This window comes from Haemaphysalis longicornis, unplaced genomic scaffold, assembly GCF_048455015.1.
Source record: "Haemaphysalis longicornis isolate Haplotype H1 unplaced genomic scaffold, Haemaphysalis longicornis Haplotype H1 scaffold_3, whole genome shotgun sequence".
NCBI classification, from domain to species: domain Eukaryota; kingdom Metazoa; phylum Arthropoda; class Arachnida; order Ixodida; family Ixodidae; genus Haemaphysalis; species Haemaphysalis longicornis.
Genome location: NW_027526335.1, coordinates 106,185,416 through 106,208,779, shown reverse-complemented (window position 1 = coordinate 106,208,779; position 23,364 = coordinate 106,185,416). Strand labels below are relative to the sequence as shown.

At 45.3% G+C, this 23,364-nt stretch overlaps 1 protein-coding gene across 1 annotated transcript in view; it reads left to right on the top strand.

Annotated features, from left to right (window-relative positions):
• Window positions 1–23,364, top strand: part of LOC144175362 (cytochrome P450 2A12-like) — a 74,017-nt gene that overhangs the window by 35,097 nt on the left and 15,556 nt on the right. The window contains exons 4-6 of the mRNA XM_077704444.1: window positions 2,263–2,369; window positions 8,255–8,559; window positions 12,857–12,972. Of these exons, the coding sequence (XP_077560570.1) occupies window positions 2,263–2,369; window positions 8,255–8,559; window positions 12,857–12,972 (528 nt within the window). The remainder of the gene's footprint in view (window positions 1–2,262; window positions 2,370–8,254; window positions 8,560–12,856; window positions 12,973–23,364) is intronic.

Genomic DNA, 23,364 nt, shown 5'->3' with positions numbered 1-23,364 from the left:
TTTAGCTACGTTGGTAAAGAACTGGGCGCTCTTTTTAAATATCAAAGAAGGGAGAATCGTGGCTGTATTTCAAGGTATCATGAATATAATGAGTAGCCGCGATGACAGCCTTTTGAAAACAAACGCTTCACCACACCTAATCTTAACCATGTAACTGGCTAGTCAAGGAACGTGTCGACATGTGTTTGAAGCTGCACCATGTTGACAAGCATTTAGAAGTGTCATTTCTGCCTTCGTTTTATTACTGCCACAGCTCCATCAGTTTGCACTTATAAAATAACGTGACTTGGCGTGTGAGGGTGGCTTACCTGAAGGGTCCTACTACTGCACCTTGCGGTTCATACGCGTTTTAACGGGACAGCGTCATTAGTATCATTTTCCCATTTTTCCGTGGGTGCTAGCCGTCGCGTCGTTTAAGCGATAGCTGGGAACACCTTGCAGTTTTTTCGCGCGAGGTTGACCGGCTGGCGATCGTTGATGGTATGCCGACTGATGTGGACGTGCCGCGACTACCTGCGCGTCGCACTTGGAAACCTAGCATGCGGATTTCTACGGACAGCAAGTCATGTCCGTGTAAATCCTAAAGACCTTGCAAGTCATTCTGGTAGAAAGCCGCCAAGACCAGTACTAGCCCTCATTTGGGAATTTATGTTGGGCACTGGGCAAATGTTTCGTCCATTACCTACCAATCACTGCGGAACTGCAGCGACCGATGTGCGTCTGCCTCCATATTTCGATCAAGAACGACAAGTGGTTCAGCTCAAATTACGTTGCCATTCTAGCAGGGTATACCCTCCAGGAAGCTGATTTGGGCCACCAAGATAGTTCGCAGTGCGTACCTAGAAGGTAACTCAACGTGCTGTCAGAAACAATTCCCCAGGGCATCAATGAGCTAACTAATCAAGACCCACTATAGGCAAAAAAAGATGAGGGGTGGGCAGCCTTAAAGGGGCCATTCAGATAAAACAGAATCTTGTTTTGTGCGAAGTATTTGATGTTTTACGGTGCCCTTAGTGCTTGTACGGTAGCAAACGAAGCTTCGTTTAGTGATGAGTTGATAGACTTAATAAAATGTTCATTTTGCCGCCAAATCGTGTGTTTTGTGACGTCTGCGAAGACGTAGCAAGGAAAGGTCTTCACGTGAAGGTCAGTGCGCTCGTAGGCTTTGCAGCAGACTCCGAAGCCTTCTTTACTGAATGTCCTATAGACGGCACCACCATACTGCACCGGACCGCTGTGCGGTCTTGCTCTGTTTTTGACCGCATTTGCACGTGACTTGTTTATATTACGGCACAAGGTCATTGTTTCGTGAAACATGGGGTATGCTCGACAAGCAGGGTCACGTAAGTCAAAGTCGCGTACACAAGTCGGCCAGTGTCGTGTAAGACATCTCTAAAGGGCCGCGCTGCTGTGCAGCTATAACAAGCGTAGTTCGCGCAGTACCAACCGCAATGGTGCTTTTTTGTTTACGTGTGATTTCGTAACTTCTATTGCTGACCCCACCATTCGTACTGCTACAAAATAAACCTGCATTGCATTGCAGCGAACATAGCTCGGTTTGCAATTTGTAAGCTTTGGCTAACTTGCGTTTCTTTTGCCGGCATCCGACAATCGCACGGCTGTGCATATTACCTGACCTGTTTTAGTGCGGGAAATTAATGCGCTAGTGAGTCGCAAGGCCGTTCCTTTTTTCCTAATTATATGCGTTATTTAGCGAAATTTTCGTTAACGGTGGTGTCAGTATGATTCGGCGGAGGCAATCTTTCGAATAAACCAAACTTGTCTTTTGTCTGCATCACCCCTCTAAGGTTTTTACACTGCGGGGGGGGGGGGGGGTGGTGGTGGGCTGGTACAGCGGTGACAGTCATTAAGTTGCTTCAATGGTTACTAGCATAAAGAGAGAGAGAGAGAGAAAGGGAGAGAATAACTTTATTTCTGACGAAGCTTAGGTGATCTGGTAGGTCATTATCAACGACTAGCAAAGTGCAATGCTGACGGAACGGGAATGCCGATTGCACAGGGTTTCAGTTGTCTCTATTTTTGCCGTGCCAGGATGTCCTCGTGCGCTTGGTTAGTAGTTCAACAGGTTACCGCTATTCTGCAATATATGTTCATAATTCGGTCCGGGATTAGTAGGGTCCTTTTCTCTTGTATTCTTACTACAATTATCGCAAATTACTGCGACGCAATTTGGTTGGACTCCACAAGATTGTAGTGCTATATTTTGCCATGATAATCCATTTGATCTGGCTTTTATTCTAGGTATTACGTTTCTCAACGGCGATGATTGGAGCGTCAATCGAAAGTTTTGCCTTCGAATGCTTCGTGGACTCGGCATCGGGAAAAAATTGATGGAGGAGAATATTGAGGTAAGTTACCGGCAAAAAATTATTCCCAATGTGTAGGCAGGAGGGAATGGGCACTTATTACAGTTGTTATGAAGAGCATCTTAGAATCCGTGATTTTGTAGTACACTATATAATTTATAGACGAATATCTAATGATGATAATATCGCTATCCTCCAACCAGATCAAACCAACGTCGTTAATCTATCTGAATTACGGCATATGGAATTAAATACTTCAAAGTGTATGTCTATAAGTAGGTCCCGTAATAGTGTGTTATGTCCAAATTATTTCCTTAACGCCGCCACTCTCGATTCCTTCTTCTCCTACAAATATATCTGTGTCCATATCACTAACAACCTCAATTGGAAACATCACACCAGCAGTCACATGCAAAGCAAAGTGAGTTTTAGGATTTATGTGAAGCAGCTTTTACACGACCCCTAAGTAAGTATAAACGCTACTCAACACAATTTATATTCGTGCATATCTGGAATACGCGTCCTTTATATGGCACCACGGCAATACCAACTTAGCCAGCAAAACTGAGACCATTTGAAATACTGTCGTAAGTTGTATATTAGGAAGTTTTAGCTGACCGTTTTTGACGGCCTGCTCTGCCACCTCCGGCCCGCTCACCACAACGGGAGCATCGGAAGCCAATGCTGCTCATGGCCAATTGCACCACGCATGCGCAATGGCGCCGCTTTCACTATCGGTGTGTAGGGGATCGTCAAAAATTGCTAGTTAAAACTCTGTATTAGTCGGTTATCACTGAATAGTTAGCGTTACAAAGACGAAATCAATTATTGCAATTCCTCTGCTCGCTTCTCACCGTTGATTTCGTGCCTTGTGCTCTTTCACAAAATTTGCCATGAAAACGCACTTCTTCGTTCACTTTTATAACCCTATCATTACACATTTTAAGTTGCACTGACTATGCGACTAAAAGTTGCCGTTCCTCGCTGCAGGACATCACCATATTTCCATTCTTCTTGCCTAAAACTTGTCAGTGACGAAATGGCTCGCCACCAACAATCTGTTGCGTCCCGTCACCGATCCCTGAAGTTTTAAAACTATGCATTATAATCTATTTGGGTTGAGAATGTGCCACTCTGGCTTTATCGTTAGTTGCTTTATATTTCCTTCTGACATTGTAAAACAATTACATTCTGATGATAGCCCCTTCCTGTTTTTAAAATGTTCCGGTGCCTTGTTCATGTTTGTCAGTGCTTGCTCCCCTCTACAATGCTGTGAAGCCCTGCGGGTACAATAAATGAAATTTATGACTGATTATGAGGTTCAACGCGCTCACGCTACGCAGGCGATGAGGCGCGCAGTATTGGAGAGTTCGGGAATTATTTTAACCATCTGGGGATCTTCAACGTGCGACGAAATCTCGAACACACGGGAAATTTCGCTTTTAGTTTCCACCAGAAAAGCGTCCGCTGCGGCTGGAATCGAACCCGCGTCCTCGTACTCAGCACTGCAGAAAGTAATGACAATTAGTCATACGGACGCCAATGCCCCTGAAATGGGTTGCCACTTCTTCTGACACACCCCATACTCCCATTCCAAATCGTTCTGCCATTCTGATGTGTGTATCCGTGCAAATCTGTGACCCTTCTTGCAAGGAGGACATACACTCACAATCTGTGCTGTAGAACAGCCTAAATAGTGACAGGTGCAGCAAGGAAGGCAATTATGTACATACACCAGGAACTACGGCAACATACGACGCTGCTTCGTAATGCTTCCATCGCAGCGCGCAGCGTCGGCGAAGTGCATTTACCTTGGTGCGACCACGCTACCGACAGCAATTCCAACACAAAATGCTACGAACCCGAAACATCAATCGGAGTGAGCGTGATTAGCAGTCCCTCTATATGCCATGAACCATTAAAGTATCAGGGCATTATGGCGTCAGACGTCCATCCAAAGCGTATTCCTCAACCAACACGCTACCGGATGGGTAATTCCACGGTTCCCCATAATGTGCAGTGACAAAATATTCCCGAAGCTATATTCAGCCGCACCGTTAACTAGTGTCTGTGCGTTCTAGCAATGGCGGCAGCTGCAACCACCAGAGCGATCGGTACCTGCGACAAATAGCCAAGGGCTAGTACCAGCGCAAGCGTGGTACTCAACGCGGTTAGCCCGCACATCGGGCACTGGCCACTCGTGAGTGGTGAGCGGGGTTCGGTGCTAGTGGCGGTCGCACTCGCGAGTGGTGGGCGGGCCTCACCGTAAGTGGCACTTGCCATCGTGAGTAGTGAGAGCTACTCAAAGGAGTGGCTTTCGCACTCACTCCCACCAGCCCAGAATGATGGTGAGGTTCACTCACCACTCACTGGGGAGTGGGGAGGGGGGTTGTGAGTCCATTCGTGAGTGAGCCCGCCGACTTATGCCCCTTAGAGAGTAAACCCGGCAGGTGCATTTGCACTTCAACACTTTACTAATGTCGCGAAAAAGAAACTGTAGGTGGACGCGACGTGCGGTGCGAAATACCTATGTACAATACGAAGTAGCAAGAGCTGAAATCAAACACAGTACCCGTAGTTGCATAGCTCTTTCTACAACCCGAACCCTGTTCTGCTTGACTTCAGGATGTACGAACAGGCACCTGACCTTTTGCTAACCCGAACCGAAAAAACTTTTTACTGTGGTTCATCGTTGTTTACGGGGAACCGCTTTTTTTGGAATCCGCAGAATTCTGACACGAGATTTCTCTTTAGGACACACGCGAGCTTTCCCGCGTTGCCTTCCGCTGTTACCCCGGCAGCAGAGGCGCCCCTTATTGCGCTTCCGCGCCTGTAATCGCCCCGGGGTGAAGAACATTGAAAAGAGGAGAATTCTTTGACCCACCCAGCGCCGCTGCGACTAGGAGCGGGTAAATCGGATTGAAACTAGCAAAACGTAACATTTGCCTGGTTGCTCCCCCGATATTGGCCGAGTCGGCTGGAACCTGCAGGGCGCCTTTTCTTCTCACGTGACGTAGTCGTCGTCTCCTGCCACTTTGCTCCCCTTTTCGAACCGCCGTGGTACATGATCCGGCCCTCTGTTATACGCGAAATTTCAACGCTTACTCGAAACTACGAGAACAAAAGCCTCAAATCTCCTGCTCTCCCCGCTCAGTCAAACGCTCCATATGACTTTTCAGATTACATTCGGTCTTCAGATTACATTTAAAGAGCGGCTCACTTCGTCTGCGCCCTTCAACGGCGAACGACTCCCAATTCGTACGCGCTATTGCATCTCCGAGATACCAAACCGTGCCTTACCTTTACCCGAAAGTTCGGTCTCCTCAAGGGGCACCGCTCAGGGGTAATTTGTGGAAGCACCATTACATCGTGACCGTTATTCTGCCCACATTCTCTCTGGTCACCCTTCCGGAAAGAACCCGCATCACTCCCCATTGACATCAAGGACCTTATACCAAGTACCTCTCAAATATCGCTCATGCAAAAACGCATGACAACCATCCCCTTGACCACTTCACAAGCTCCTGTGGTTACACATATTTCTCAATGGAGGCGTATGCATTTACCAGTGGGTAGTTAGGGATGGGACTATTGCATTTTGTAAACGGCACAAAGTTCAGTGAGCAGCCGGACAAGAAGGCGGGAGTTGCATGAAAGGCTGCACTGGTAACGGGTATATACTAATTTAGCTCAACGAGCGTCCATTCGTATGCTCGTGTCACCGATTCTAGATTTCCGTATTGGAAAAGGAGAATCGGTTAGCTGTGTCTGCAACCCGCCGCGGTGGCTCAGTGGCTAAGGCGTTGCGTTGCTGAGCACGAGGTCGTGGGTTCGATTCCCGGCCGCGGCGGCCGCTTTTCTGATGGAACCGAAAAGCAAAAACGCTCGTGTGTACAAGATTTCGGCGCACGCTAAAGATCTCCAGGTGGTCAAAATTAATCCGGAGCCCTCCACCACGGCGCGCTTCATCGCCTGCGTTGCGTCGGTGCGTTAAACCCCACAATCATTCAATCAATCAAGCTGTGTCTGCTGCTGGCATGGGCTCCTTCGTGGCTCATTTTCAAATTTAATGCTGTTTTCGCCACCTCTCCGATTTCGCAGTTAGCATCGATACTCTTATAAGTGTGACTCACCCACATGGTTAATGAAGTATCATGTTTATGCTGAACGCATTTGGAAAATATCGAGGTTTGTTAGTTCCAATACCGGTAATTGTCGGTAATAAATTTCAGCATTATGTTTATTGGAATAACGTTTTTATTTGAAATTGTTGCTGCCTCCTTTGCTTTTGAACTGTTGACAAATAATCTCCTGGTAGAAGCTTCGGTGCTACAAAGTTCTCACCCTACGCCATGCCATCTGCAGCTAGATTTTACGGTCATGTTTCAGTGCCCGCACATTATCCATCTTGCGGGATTAATCTCTGTCAAACTATGACAAAATATACTGCACGTTGCCAAGTTATTGGTTTTACATCTATGCGAACACTCAACGCTTTCTTCCGTAATGCCCGTGTTACCTTATTTACGCTGTTGAGTCAGCGGAATTCCTAATTTCACTGCGGTGCGCTCAACGCTGGGATGCATGAGATCACAGTTTCGGGCCTTCAAGAGTATTTCATGTTTTAAAACTGATGTGCTTGTGTGGAGGCACACATGCTGCAGCCTCGAAGCAGAAATGCCACCCCACGTGGAATCATCATGTATCATTCGACCACATCGAGGCTTTCACGACACCGTGTTGTAAAAGTCAAAACAGACGAAGCTGTGGTTGCTAGGTATGTCTAGTTCGGTAACATCCTCCGCTTTTACGTGAGAACATTTCCTTGAGTGCGCCACGGGGAAAGTATAAACCGCAGGTGGCGATGGCTACAGCCCAGATACTTTGAACGCCTGCTTCGCTCGAACACGCGCATAGTTTCAGAGAATGGGCAGACAGAAGCTGCACACGTAACTACTTTTTGACGGCTGATATTTCGGTTGTCCAGTTAGACAACAATGAGGCCCTGCTGTGCTGTTGAGTGGTGAACGTTTCTAAATGAAAAAAAAATATATTTAGGAGCTCTCCCATATGTGAGTCACACCATACTGGACGCCGGCAGAATGGGGGGCCACTTTTCAAAGGGTTTCTTTTAGCCTGAGTTTCTGGTGTATGTTTTTTTCGAACCTGATCAAGGTCATGTCAACAGTACAGGCCATGGGTGGGCTGTTCGACCCCACTGTGCTCTAAAACAAAAATACTATTACAGTCTATTGAGTGGTCATGCACATGACTTACGAGGGCCAATGAAGGATCTTGTGCCTGTCAACTTTTGAGCGCACCATAATCGTGTGCCATATTTAGGGCCATGGAAAAATACCCACAACAGGTCATCGAATTTTTGTAATCAAAAGGAGAAACCCGTGAAATTGGGATGAGTATGTTATACACAACCTGCACAATTAAAATGTCGCTTCTTGTGCGCGCTGCGTTAACGATAAAGACAACTGTATTTGGGTGTACGTGCGTAGGAAAATGTCGCAATTCACTTTTTATGTAACCCCTCTACAGGAAATGACATTAGGACTTTCGCGTACGGACATCGAAAACGATGCCACAAAATATAATTCTTACTGTTTTATTAATGCGCTTAGCACCGTAATCAACCCAATATTCTATTATCCTCCACGGAGCCATTACTCGAACAAGTCAAAAGGGCCTAGCGGCCCTGAGCCGTTCCTAATGACACCTTACACGCTCACTCTTTGCGAAAATTTGGGAAAGAACATTAGCTCCAGCAAATAGCTATTCAAAGAATGGCTGAGATATATCGTTCAACCCATGTGAGCCACAAATCCAGGAACCCTTCTCCTCAGTTATGACCTGCAACTACGTGACTCCATCCTCTATCTTCGCTTATGCAGCGGATTGTGCGATCTCTTCTCCAGGACGAGCTCGAAGAGCTGGGGAAGAAAATAGCAGCATTGGACGGCATGCCATTGAACATGGACCCGTACCTGAAGCGCAGCGTGTCAAACAATATGGCGGCACTCGTGTTTGGGAAGCGTGTTAACGTGGAAGATCACAGGCATCAGCTGTGGTTCGAGAAGCTGCAACAACTGAACAAAGTCTTCACGCCCGGGGCACGTTTGTTTTCCTTACCGAGCTATGCTGTTAAGATCGCCGAGCTTCTGCCATGGACAAGTTCAAGGAAAATTAAGGAAGCTTACCGAGAAATAGAACTCTTCATAAAGTAAGTACTTTTTATAATGACCCTTTTGCGTAGAAGTCATTAATATTGCAACCAGTAGCATAAATAATGTACACGACTTCCCATGCGCTGAAACATTAGTTTTTTTAGTGCTCAATGCGGAGAAAGTTTTTTTGCAATTTGATAGTGCTTGGTGACAAAATAAATTTAACTCCATTTGTTTCGGGGAAAAATGCTGCGCCTGTATTGATTCTGTTTCTCTATTTGAATTCTTCCGCCAGGGTGCAAAAACAATAAATTAGATAAAGTGAAAGGTTCAGTTCACAATTTGAAACCAAAAATGTGCTTTACGCCATTGCATGTTTTTTCTCTCCACAAGATCCACAATAACAAACGTTCTGTGGGGATGTTATTACCTAAATTGGGAGTTATTTTACAGTAAACATGTTTATATACATCCTAAATTTCTGCTAGTGCCAAGCGCACACGGGCTGCGAATGTTTAATTAGGCACAAATTGCAAGTGGCACAACAACTACAACACTGCTAGGAGGGCAGGTGTCAGGCTACTGCATTAAAATTTCATCACCCAGTTTCAAGCGAGCCTCTCTGTGAAGGTGACAAAAATATCACTTTTCAATTTCCTCCGCCAGAATGGCAAAAGAAAGAACAATTACACAAAAAATACTGCGTGCTCGACTGTTTAAATTTCATTTATTATTTGCTTTAACACGCCGACGCTACACAAACAACGAGGCGCACCGTAAAGGGGTGCTCCCCATTAATTTTGACCATCCGGGGACCTTTTTTGCACACACATGCGCTTCCGCTTTTCACCTGCAACAGAAAAGCGGCTGCCCCGGCAAGGAATCGAACCCGCGTCGTTTGGCTCAGCAGAACAACGCCTTGAGACTGTTACATTTAATGAACAATCGCAATACAAGCACCTATGAAAGCGTGGGCATGACCATAAAATACATTTTTCTCTTTAATTTCCCTCAATAAACTTGGTTTTGCTTTCTTGCAACAGATTTGGTTGAAATCGTGGCATGCAATGAAATTTATTCAGGATCAACGAAATAGGTACAACCAAGAGGTAACTTCGTGGTATTTAGCTAGGGGTTCATGCAGCTTCTAGGGTGCTTCATTTTTCAAAAAATTCTGTGCCATTAAAGTAATATACAAAAACGTAATGCTCTCGTTTGTGCCCGTAAAGTTCTTTTTTCTGTAAATGTTCTTTTAGGTAGAGGTGCGTAACGGATAACGAAAGAAGCAAAGAGCACTGGTGGATTAATGAACATTCGATGTAAAGTATCTACGAAGGAACATTGCACCACGAACTGAGAGAAAATCATGCACCCCATCCGTCAAACGATGGCGATGGCTGACACAAAGATTTCTCTTGAACGATGCCTTAGTTGTCTGAGCTTTTGCTTGCACTCCTTAATCTTTAGCTTCGACTCGCATCCAGGGGCGACTTTTGATCGCAGCGGCTCTGACTTTGAGCCTCCGCCATTTGATTTCGTACAAACACAGCTTCGCGTACAAGCATCATTGTCGTTAGACGGAGTGGGAATGATTTCTGGCTGAGTAATTTATTTCGTGGTGCATGCCGCAGCATATAACAAAGTTAACATAAGTTGGCCAATCCCACTCTCTGATTATGTGGTACTCTGGTTGTATGCACCACTTTTCTAGAATACCGGCAGCAACTCTCGGGTATGCACTCCATTGGCAGAACTTTGTATTTGAGATGTATACCGTGAATCGTGGTACTTGCTGCTTGAGATACAGTGCGCACTTTCTTGAAGGGGTGCCTGTGAAGTATTATTAAACCTCAAAATGTGTCGTTAGGCCTAATATCTGAAACCTTAAAATCTGACGTTACGCCTAAGGTTCTTACGGAAACATCCCGACGGAATGGAGAACAAGGCCATTCTCAAAGTACGTCGATTTGTGGGTAACGGCTGTGGAGCATGTGCTCAGAACATGAAGTTAGGCCTGTACACGTCACACTGTCGAACGCCTGCGCCGCCTCCTCGGTCTGTATGTACACATCAACCTCTACCAAAGGAGCTCTAACGGAGCTGCTGGTAAAGTGGTGCCACAAGATATGGCTCATACCCACTCAGGGGATTGGCCAGGAAAGGGGCGCTCATCAAGAGAAGTTTTAGTTATATTAATTAAAAAAACACATTTAAAGAATGAAATATAAAATAGGCGTTTAGGGGTAACTATAAACAGAACAAAACTTCCAAAATATGAGACGTAGCACCATGAAGTGTTGACACCAAAATAAAGTCAAAACTTAAAAAAATGAAAGGAAAAAACATGAAAAATACGTAGAGAAATAAAACAAGGGAAGTTGAAGGAGAGGCAGTGGGCGGAAAGGCACTGATAGCAGTGATAATACACGCTGGAATCTTTTTCAGGGAAGCCGGGCATGGACTGGGACTAACACGGGAGAAGGACAGATTTCTGGATTAAAAAATGTACGGCGGAGAAAAGATCAGCGCTGCTAAAACCCAGCGCCTTCACCCCGAACGATAAGATTAGAGGAACTATCGCCAACCTTCACAAGGAGCGTTTTATTTTCTTCACGTCACCCACGATAATCATCACAGCCGTAGACTTTAAGGTTTCCTGGAGTGCGTTTTGGGTGGACTACAGACAACATAAGTAGGAGGCTGAAAGCTTAGCTTTAAGCCACATGGGAAAATGGAAAAGAGTTTATATAAAGTAGGCCTTGGTGCATGGGGAGGTATCGCTGCGCTGTCCCCAAATGATCCTCGGAAGCGTAAGGGTGCAGAACAGCTTCCAGTCACCTAAATAAATACATGTTGCTCTACTATGCAGAAGTCGCCACGGTAATAGGTTGTGACTGCGCACTGGCGCTGTTCCAAATCACGTCGCTGGAGTTGCGCGCAGGTCGCCCCATCCGGCTGTTTCAGCCAGAACCTTTCCTCCCGGTCTCTCGAAGTATTTGACAGAAATGATGTAAATAAAAGCTTTTCTTCGTAGTCCCCCTGGGCTCCACCCACATATTTAGGGTGATGGAGGATGTCATTCCAAAAGTTCGTAACCAAACACCGGCCCGCTAACTAACGAGAATCGGCCGTTTCTGTGGCGTCCAAACGTTTCAACCTTGTCGGCGTAGGCACACGCAACAAAACAAGCGACAACTCTAACAAAGGGGAGCGAGTGCATCGCCTCATCGGCGCCGCCATTCCTACAAGCTTTAACTGCTGTTACCTCTACTGGAATTCACGACCTAATAGTATCGCGCAATATTCCAATTTTTGCAGTGAATATCTATATGGCTAGGATCCCAGCTATCTCCCCCGTTGGTCATGATTTACTTGTCACAGCCCTCTACCTCCATCTCGCAACTGCCAAGGACTCTTTCATAGTTTCATACGACTCACCACTACCAGTGTGTCTTTCACAAGTTGTTCAATTGGCTGATAACGGACTCAATTGGGCGCGAAAACAACAGAAAGCCGCAGACGCAAAACATGGGGCCGCAACCGTTGGCGCCTAAATTTCCACCACGTCGAGTAGGTGCTAATCCCTCTCATGTAAAGAGCTACTTGCCCGCTTGGAACTCCAAAGTGATCCAACAACAACGATAACAAATAAATTCACTATAGCAAAACCCCGCCATAGTCAAACCCAGCATAGCTACAGGTTCTTTGTTGTTTACTTCAGCAAGGGCTCCTGGAGTGTGACATGTTGGCGGTGTTCCCGTTAAGCTTGAGGGACTCCAGAGCGACATTTCCGCCTCCGTCTTATACGTCTAAGCGGGCGTACATCACCGGTCGCTCCTTTACACGCGCATTTTAGGGGGGGGGGGGGGGGGCGAGGGGAGCGGGCGTGCTGGCATGCTTCTACATCGTTCTATTCAGAATGACATGCTTTTGGAAGACATCAGGATTTCCCGAAAACAATACTTCGGGAGCCTAGTAATGCTCATCGTGTCTAAAAAGCAGATATCACCAGGTCAGAATTGTTCACCCTTTCATTGTACGTTTATCAGGTAGATTCTGTAGACACAACGTATTTTAAAATTCCAAAAAATATATACATTACTTACCAAAGAAAAAGGCGACTCTGTTTTCGTCGTGGTGTAAAGGAGAAAGTGCTGCCAGTTTACCGAAAATATAAATCAAAAGAAGATTTAAAAGTCAAACTAACGAGTAATTCTTTGTGTATCCAGCAATAAAACACCTTTTGAATGTATTAGTCTAATAGCGTGGAAGTAGTTGAACTGTTCTGTAATCTGGATGCCTTGTGATTCCGGCACCCAGAAGTCAAGTGTTCGAAGTGTGATCTCATTTCAGGGAAGAAATACAGCGTCACCGCAAAGAAGGATTGGCGAACGAAGGAAACTGCGACTTCGTGGGCGAGTACCTGAAGAAAATAGAACACGAAACAACTCCGGAATCAAAATTTACAAGTACATTGACGCAACAAAAACGTACTTTTCTAATAAATGCAAACGCGAAAGGCTGATCTCCTTCCTGGAGAACGGAGAGAGAAAAACACTTCATCTTAACGAGTGAGTTGGCTGCTGTTTGGCCAAGGCAGCGGAACACAGTGAGGTATCCATAGTCTCAGAAACCCTAGGCCTGGTGTTCCGCCCGGGTTCTTGGGAGGTTCCAGCTATGACCAGTGCACTCTTGCTCGTACATCGGCTTTTTAAAAAGCGATAACAATGGTCGGAATTTTATGCGTTGTACACGGTGGCAGGGGATGGGCGGCATGCGCACGTAATGTGGTATTGGGTAGGCTTGACAGGGGTTGTTAGTATCTTTTCGCACTCCGCGCTCTATATCGGTTCACGCGTTGGTACTATTTGCCCTTGCAACCAAACTATGAATATCTGAAAGGGTAGCGTAGAGGCGCAGCCTTAACGTCTCTGAAAAGGAGGAGTCGGCATCGTATTTATCTGGGGGCAAGGATTGAAGCCTCCACTCTTGTAGGGTTGGAGCCGCGCGATTAGTCTCTTCCGTGTGCAACTTTAGCGGATTTTTAGCGCGCAGTTATCCACTTCGGTTACCGTGGCTCATTGTAAGAATACCTAGCATTGATAGCGCCAAGTATGAACCCCTCGTGGTGATGGGCCTTGCTGCGTCAGCATGAACGCGGAAGCGATATGCCCCAGGAGTTGAAAACAGTATCAAGAAAAGAAGCTAATACACCAGAGCAAGTTATGTTGGCATATCCTTGGGACACCCAGGCGTGAGACTGAAGGAGATAAGGGGAAGCTGAAGGCTAATAGCAAGTTGGGCTCAGAGGAATGTTCAGCTGCCCCGAAACCCTCTCAGCATTTGTGTGAATTACCAATTGAAAAACTCATTTCATTCCTCGCTCCATTTCATGATTTTTATCGTGCCGTAAATGGTTACCGGAAGCGAGTGAGACAGCGGTGTGGCCTAGCAGGACAACTAAAACCTACCAAGCCAAACATCGTGGCCGCCGCAGCCACTGGTCAGGCACTCGGCTTATAGGACGGGACAACTTGCCCGCCTACACTTCCGTTACTTGGCAGACTCTGTGCGACGACATTGGTGCCGTACGAGACGTGAGACGGTGGTTAAACAATGTGAATGTGCCGCGCACCCTTTTACTTTACCTACAAAACGTCTTACGGAATGCGAAAGCGCAGCCAGAGAAGCGACAGGGGCGCTATTTTGATTTGCATTCTCGTTACGGGCAGTTTTTAGTCGCTTCGATGAACTCGGTGCCATCTGTTAAATTAACGTGTGACAGCGTGCAGCGCTTATCTTTTGCCGTCGCGATATGGTAACGCTTATTGCGCCATTTGTTGAACGTTTGGCGAAGCCAGTTGCCTATTAACCTATCTACCAGAAGTGTGCCTAGAGGTTTTATGAGCGCCCAAGCAACCACTGACAAACGCCTTCGCGACAGTATGTAATAAAACACGTGCATTACATGTGCAGAGATCAGTTTACCTAAGCACGTACCGTATTCGAAGTATAGGAGCACACAACGCCCTGAATCAAAAGACCCTCTTTGACGCACACATTTTATTCAACTTCAAGGCAATCAAGAAATGGTTTCGAACAAACACATCGTCACGGCATGCGCTTTGAGACAGAAGTGCGAAATTAACGGGAGATCGATTGTCTCCTGTTCCTCGTAAGGCTGGCACTGGCTTCTTACGATTTACGGGAGCGAAGGAGTCACTTCATTTCGGCGCAAGCCGAGAAGGTTTTTAAAAAATCGTGCGCACTCTACGCATACTCCGTGGGAGCTTAAACAGCTGCAATGGATAATTCCGACATCTTAAGTACAGTCCAGTGGGTTGTGCGCGCCGTCGAATTTCATTGCGGAGCGAACGCGGCCACAACACACACACAGCTTCGGCCACCGGACCGGATGCAAAACTTCTTTCGAACCAGAACCCAGACTTTCATTTCACTGTATTTATTTCATTTATTGAAGCCTTAAAGGCCAAGAGGCATTACATATGGCGGGGCAAACATTGTTTGGGAAGCTCTTAATCATAGAAATAAGGAAGGAAGAAAAGGGGGAAAAATGGTGTTCAAGAAGAACAAAGGAACAACGCTCAGAAAGAAGCAAATTGTACAGCAATCGAAATCACAGTTATTAAAAAGAAGGCAAGCAAGCAATACACATGACTAAACATTGCTACTAGCAGGGCTCAAGAAGTAACAAAAACCCTCTAGGTAAAATTATTTGTTAGTTTTTCGCGGAAGGCCTTGCGGTCAGTGGTCGAAATAAGATTGTCGGGGAGATTGTTCCACAGGGTTATTGCATTATGAAAAAAAGAATCTTTCACCTCGTAGTTGGGCGTGATTGTGCGTGATTCATTTGCGTGATTGGACTGCTCTGGTTGACACGCGGGGAGATTCTAGTCGGTGGTGGAAGACGAGGGTGTCTTGCGATTGGGTCATAGTATAAAGAGCGAAGCATGCAGACACGCGAGATGATACGACGTGATTCGAGACTAGGAAGGTCAAGTGTTCGCTTCAGTTCCGTGATGCTGATTATACGCGAGTAGTTTGATGTGATAAAGCGTTCAGTACGGTTCTGGGTGGATTCTAATACGTAGGTCAGATAAGCTTGCGAAGGGTGCAAGATAGATGAAGCATATTCCAGTTTAGGCCGGACGTATGTCTGATATGCGAGCTTTTTAATAGCGGGCGATGCGGATCTGAGATTGTGACGAAGAAAACCTAGCGTTCGTGAGGTGTGTGAGCATATTGTTCCAATATCGGTAACCCATGATAGAGACGATGTGAAGTGAACGCCGAGATATTTATGCCAGTCTGTTCGAGTTATTTCAGCCGAGTTTATATGGTATGAGCTATTTGTGCTCCTGCGCTTACGAGAAAAGGACATATATTGGCACTTATTAAGGTTAAGAGGCGTGACGCATTTTTCACATCACGAAATGATAGTGTCTATGTCTTCTTGAAGGTCAATGTAATAACTAATGCTATGAATGGCTTTGTATATGATGCAATCATCTCCAAAAAACGAAGTCTGGTTTTTGTATTGGAGGGCAGGTAAGTGACGTAGATTAAGAATAACAGGGGTGATTAGCCTGCTCCCTGGGGTACACCGGATGTAACATGCGAGATAGGGCAGTCATAAGAGTTAGCGGATGTGTATTGTACGCGACATTTCAGGAAATGTTCAATCCAAGGTAACAGTATTGAGGAAATTCCAAGAGTGGATAACTTTGCAAGTAGGTGCTTGTTTGGGACACGGTCGAAGGCCTTCGAAAAATCAAGGAAGACGGCGTTAATTTGTAGATGATCATCCATATGTTGTAAGATATCATGGGTGAATACTGATAGATGAGTTTCACGTGATAATAGCTTTGTAAAACCATGTTTGTGGGAGTAAAGAAATTAATTGATTCTAGGTAATTCATTAGTTTGGCTGCTATGATATATTCCAAACACTTGGACGGGACGCTGGTGAGTGAAATTGGATGATAATTAGATGCTTTTGATCGATCACCAGACTAACGGACCGGGTTTATTTGAGCATTTTCCCAATCGTAAGGCACTTCACCGTACTGGTTGGTTGCTGGTAGATTAAACCTAGTATTGCGCTTGACAAGGAAGTCGTGTTTTTAAACAGTTTGCTGCTCATTTCATCGCAACCAGCTGAGGACGATAATTTTAGGCAGCTCATTAACCTAGCTATACCATCAGCATTAATCTGTATTTCTGGCATTGCGGTCGCGGACTTCTATGGTAATTCCGTAAAACTACTGACGTAAAAACTCGTTAAGGACTGTAGCCCATTTTTCAGTTTCTATCAGCTCGTTGTCGTCGCCTGATAGCTGGAGCTGAGTTTGGCGATTTGGCGGGGAGATAATTTGAAAGAATGTACGAGGCTTAGAGTGGAGAATTGATAACAGATCAATCGAAGCAAAAATTGACATTGGAGGCTTTCAGTTGCAAAACGTATTCGTTAGCGCTAGACTGGTACAGGTGCTAAGCACTAGGGCTCTTTGTAAGCTTTGCTTTCTGATAGTGACGTTTTTTTTTTTGATTGAGTAGATGCTTCAGTTATTATGTAAACAATTGGTTATTTTTTCGGTATATACATGAATAATAGGAACGTTTTTTTTTGTTTTTTATGTTCAGCATCACGTTTCTGATAATGCGCAATTGTGACTTTTCAAATATACGAATAGCGTGCTATGTTTTTCAGTTTTGCATGCTCTGGTTTTTGTGTTCGCAGTTCATTTGTCCATGATTTGCGCTCTTTACCATCTGGCGCTCTTTTCCCTTAGTCGGCCTTGCGCCATAAAAACCCAATCATCATCATTGTCCATGACTACATATGGCTAGGGCAGAAGTGGAGTGCATAAGTGAACAAGTTCTAGGGGTGCCGAAGTGGATGGGCGCACTTCGAAGGGAATTGTAAGGGTACGGCTGTTGAAGGCAGGTCGGCTGGAGTGGCAACGTAGGTGGTGCTCCGGCAACACAGACATTGAGTTGTTTCGATTGGTACCAAGTGTTCTGGCCATCCTTCCATTCTTTCCTCCGCCCCGAAGACTCGCACAACTTTTAACCGGACATGGACGGTTTCCCAATTATTTCCATCGGGTTGATTTGCTGCATAATGACACGTGCTTCTGCGGACTCAGTGCTCCTTCCGTCAGCCACTACCTCCTGGATTGTGCAAAAACAGTTCCATTTGTGTCCAGAATAAGACGCCTCGTTCACCTCCCACTGCAGCCTCCTTATTTGCGTCAGGAACTGGACAACGCAGAAGCGGTGAAAAGTTTAATAGGACTGGTGGGGTTTGTCGGTAATAGCATGCCGGACATTTCACGACAGTGAATCTCGCCTCTAGTATCCGATACCTGTTTGCTCCGCACATGACATCTGCCTTCCCCTACGACCTTCGAGCGAAGTCTGAAGGCAAAGCCTATGAAGAAGAGGGAACTCAAGTTCTTCTACAGTTCCTGGGATGTTCGTGGAGTCAACTGTGTCAGTACAGTCATCCGCTGCGTAATTCTTCTGGACGCTGTTCCGTTGTGTTGTGCTCCTGCTGCCATGTGGTCAAACAGTGTTCCCGTGCATTCGGATGGGCACGGCAGGATTCGTGACCCGCTCGTGTCCTAGTGGCGAGTTTTAAGATGTTTTAGTGTGGTGTACGCTCATGTTTCGTACACGTGAGGACGGGAAGGACGACATGCGTGGCCGTGCTGGTACGAACTGGCCGAACTGCTATGAACTGGCCGAAAGTGTACCAATGTGTGGGTGTATTTAATTTTGCATTCTACATATTGGCTTCCTCTACAAAAAGTATGTTTGGGTTATAACCCCTGTTCATTTATTTTTCAAACCTGCCATAGCGTTGCTGGAGCGGGTGTTGTTCCCCAGGTTATTCTTTTTATTTTTTGGAGGGGCGAACATGGGAAAAAAATTGGAAGAATAGGCTGCAGGGCGGAGAGCTCACTGAAAGCACGAACGAAAGGCCAAGGCGTGGGCGCCAACACGTGTGAATCTCTCAGAGTATTAAACACTTGTTGTGCACTCAGATCGCCCTAGTGATACGCCAGACAGTATTTAGGACCTTCGCCCAATGTGTTCTATGTAGCACGCTGAATAAGAAAATAGTTTTTGATGCTAGCCTTTACCATTTAAATTAATGCCATGCTTGATGTCAGTCAACAGCTTTCGTGCGGAAAATTCAAACGCGGTTGCGGCAGAGTTGTCGAACATTTCTTAGAACATTCCATGTCATCCAAGCGCGATATTCTGGGACAGAAGCCCCAGCCATGACTTCAGCCCTGCATTTTACTGTGTAGGTACGAAAATCGCGCTACAGTTTTCGAAGCTTCTGAGAACAGCTCAAGCAAGAAGATTTGCTTATTTTTTTCCTACTGTTTTTTTGGGGGGTATTTAATACATGTTTAGAAGCAGAAGGAAAGGCGAAAAGCTTACTAATATGACGGTAGTAGTCCTTCCATTGTCACCCCTGCGACCACATTAATTAAACGTTGCTGCGTGCTCATAAAGGTTAGCCCCAACCAGTGGGTGCGTGTGATAAAACGAGTGCGAATCATTCCTCTAATCCCTGGGCAATGACAATCTCTCATTTTTGTTGTTCAGCTAGGAGTACCTGGCACCGCTACGCCACTTGTCATGTGAAGTATGTGATGACGCAACTTGGGAGGCGGTGTTCGCGTTCTGGTGTAGTAGTGCAGTGTGATTCTCCATAACAGTTTCCATAAAAAAGTTACCTTCTCTAGTAACCAAAGCATAGCTAGAGGTAGCTTGTCATCTAAGCGCGATATACTAGGGCGGAAGCATGAACACAATTTTTAGACAATCACACTCCGCACGTAGGCACAACTGGCACTGCTTCAAGGCGACAAGTCAAACCAGACGGTAGGCAAACAGCGAAGATTGAGGCTTTTTGCCGCCCCCTCGAGCAGATCACGCTATTGGTGGAAGTGTTCGCGCCATACGGCTCTTACTCCAAACTCTGCATTGCAGTCCAACCGGATACATTTACTCACCCGCACGTGGCGCCATTCCTTCTCGGACCTTCCCCGAACATTTCGCAGCGGGCGGTACGCACGTGTTCCACTTCAGTGGACAATGATAACATTGACAACCCACACATACCGTATGAACAGCTTTTCATTATTCTGACAAACTAATACAATTGTTCTCTGCAAAACCGAATGCTGCGAACACAACCCTGATGAGCAATTAAGTCTGTGCACCAAAAACGGGGGTCTGTTCAGGAATTAAAAAAAAACGCGAGCAAATAACTAACGGAGAATAGCGCGTGTCGATGGCGCTGATCATCAAAATGAGAATGATTGTCTAGGCTGGGGTCTTTTTATTCGCCGATAAAAAGACTACGACACTTCAGCTGCTCAACACTCAGCTTCGTAACCACTCTGCTTCGTCGTAAAAGACGGCAATGGCGATCATTATTTCGAATGATCATGGTCCATGAAAAAGGCAGCCAAAATTACAATTGTTTAGGTCGAGATGTCACCAACCTTCTGAGTATACGTATACAATGGAAGCTGGTAAACAAACGAGGTTGATTGTTTTATTAGGGGTAAGATATCCAGTGGCATAAGGCTAAACCTGATGATGCTATAAAACAAGTATTACTGCAAAAGCTGCCATTGCGAAAAAAGGTGTATATAAAACTCTATGGTTTTGCGGAGACGCACACGTGTGCTTTGAGAGACCACCGCCTTCGATCCTTCTATCGAGGAGGGGAACCGCTATGAGGACCTGACCGCTGACACTGGTCCAGAAGCTCTGCTGTAGCGGGGACCGATTCTTCTCGGATAAACAAATTACCGGAACCTGGTTTCCCAAAAACCCTGAGAAACGATTTTAAAGATTACACCTGAAAATGCTTTTGTTTAGCAAACAAAAACTATTTATAGCTCAAGAACACCGTAACAAGAACGGATCTTAGATTTTAGGTAAACGTAAACGAGGTACCTTTAAAGTGCAGTCACGTACCACACCAACAGGCACGTGGGTTCTTTCGATCATTTAGATGCTGACTTTATGATTGTGCCACCAGTTGGCCTTTCCGGTTGCAGTAAAAAAACCCGCACACAACCAGGCTCCAAAATTAGAAACCGGACAAAACCAATCATCTCATCATCAATGTCGTGCTCTTGAGATTGCTGTGTAGCGGGAGCGAGCGCAGCAAGGATGACCAGATATAAGCAGTCACACTTGTATCACCCGCACATCTTCCTGAGAGAACAAATGTCTTGACTAAATGCATCCCTGCATTGTCGTTGACCATCAGGATGTAGCGAATTTGTGTTACCTAAGGTTTCTCATGAATACGTACCCAAGTTTAACTTTCGGTCTCTTCTTTGCACCATCGGACATGCCATGCTGAATGCGCTGACTCCGGTTTTATTTCGATCACAGCAGCTAAGTAGCATTGGGCGTGGTGACTACATGAGAGGGAAAAACTTTCTGTCACCTATACGATTACAAAGCTCGGCCTTCTAAGAGACGAGTTTTTGTTTCTTCCCTCTGCAGAGGTAAGCTGAACGTGGCGTTAAATGTCGAATGTTAACACTACGATATTTAAATTGGCTATGCATGCAAAAAAAGTTCTGAATACCACCTTTCACAGGAGAACACACCGATGTTTTGGGGAAGGTGTAGGGCAATAAGTAGAAGGTTAGGCTAATGAGATATATACTTTAGTTTACAAAGCAGCGAGAAAAACGCTAATCAATACCTAACGGACACAGACGATCATTTACGTGATATTGGGGTTGTGCATATATATTGTGCATATATATAGAAGTGCATAGGCTATTTCATTGCGTCAACACTCAATGACGTGGTACTGATCGCACACAACACGTGTCTAGAGTATGCCTTCCAGGACACGGTAGTGTGGAGAGTATTCCTATATGTTGATAAGTAGGTAGTGTTTTTCAATGTAGCTGGTGACTCTTCAAGTAAAAAAATGGCTCCTTGAGGCACTTCTTGTTCGCTATGGCGGTGTTTTTTTCCGGTGGGGGAATGTCCATCCAAAAACAAGTTGATGAGGCTTCTTGACGTACATTATTATCATTTTGCAACGTGTGCAACGTATGCAGGCTGAACAGAGAAGGAACTTCAAGGGCTCTTCGGCCCTCTCAAAAATTGTTACAGCTGTCATTGCCCTCGTAGGCTTCGAAAAATTCGTTATAAGGTTTTATCTACACTCAACAGCAAGGACTCTGGGCGGTAGAGTCAACACACTTACGAAAGCAATGTGCCCTGTTGGGTCGTGCTCAGCAGAAGCGATTCATTAAAAAACAATAGTCTTCCTTCCGCTACCTCAACTTGACAAAATTCGCAATTTCGGTACGTCTGTGTGCCTGTGCGTGTCTGTCGGGTCTTGATTTTAACCATCCTGCAAAAAGTTATCAGAATTATTCTGCGAGAAGCACATACAGCCAATAGCTTTCGGATCCACTAAATCTGAAAACATAATTCATACTTGTAGACATTGTTGAGGAAAAAGAAGACATAAGGTGTATTTGAGGTAATACGTCCGCGCACAACTGGTACTCCTACGGTTCGGTTAATTAAAAATCAACGTGCGCTTGAAATTTCGGTAGCAAAAAAAAAAAAAACATGCGCGTTGAAAACATTACTTGACCCAATACTGCAAACAGAGCTCGCGCGAGCCCGGATCTCATCGCAGTGTTCCAATTTCAACAGTTTCTAGTAAATGCGCGAGCAGCGGAGCGCGGGAAAATTCAATTGAGGTTAGGAAATCTCCTGCGTGTTTATCGTGGGAGATTCCCGATGATAACGGAAAAGCATGATACGTGGTCGGAGTAGAGAAGGGTAGCATTTACATGGAAGAGGCAGCGAAAGACTATCGTGGTTAGACGACGTTTGCCACAAAGTGAGAAGATAAACGGCCAATTTTTAAACGGGAGAATTCGAACACTCCAAGGAGGTCACAGAGTAAGAGCAAGGGCCTCTGACATTTATTACAATAATTAACGGTGTTTCATAACCCTCAGCCGGTTCTACCGCTGGCCCGAGTGAACTTGTTTGATCAAAAACGAGCCAAGTTTGGGCGCAGCGTTCAAAAATAATAATACCCAGGGAGTCATATGTGAATGGAAACGTAAAGGAAGGGTGGGCGTTTTGCTCTGATTATCCTCGTATCTGTTATTCGCTTTTTATACGGGAGGCTTATATGGCTTGGGTGCCATGAATTTATAGATCTGCAAACTAAAGCTCCAGAGACAACTATTTTTGAAGCGCGAGGTGTTCTATACGGCGAGGCTTTGGTTAACCGAACGTCTTATTGCACGTGCCTGAATTGTTCACGTTAATGACAACCATGTTTTTCATGGAACACTAGCTAACAGTATACTCAAGTCCAATTCAATGTATTTTGTCTTCGTACCCTGAAGTGTTGCTTACTATCTGACACCACATATAATGTGTTATTCAATTACATACACTCCCCTCTGCAATGCCATTTGGGGCTGAGGGTATAATAAATAAATAAGTAAATAAATAACTAACTAACTAAATAAATAAATAAATGTATAAACAAATAAATAAATAAAATATGAATCTTTTATACATTTTACCATTAGACATGTATCTTGAGCAGGTTGGTTATTGATGTGAACCATGTGCTCCCTCGAAACACAACTTAGGCCTCACTCCCCTATACGAATATGCATTTTGAGAAGATTAGTTATCAATACGCACCATTCTCAGGGCCTCTATAGTCAAACAAACGTGTTATGCGGCTGAATTAGGAATCACCACCGTCGACACTGAAGGGGAATAAAATTCTCATT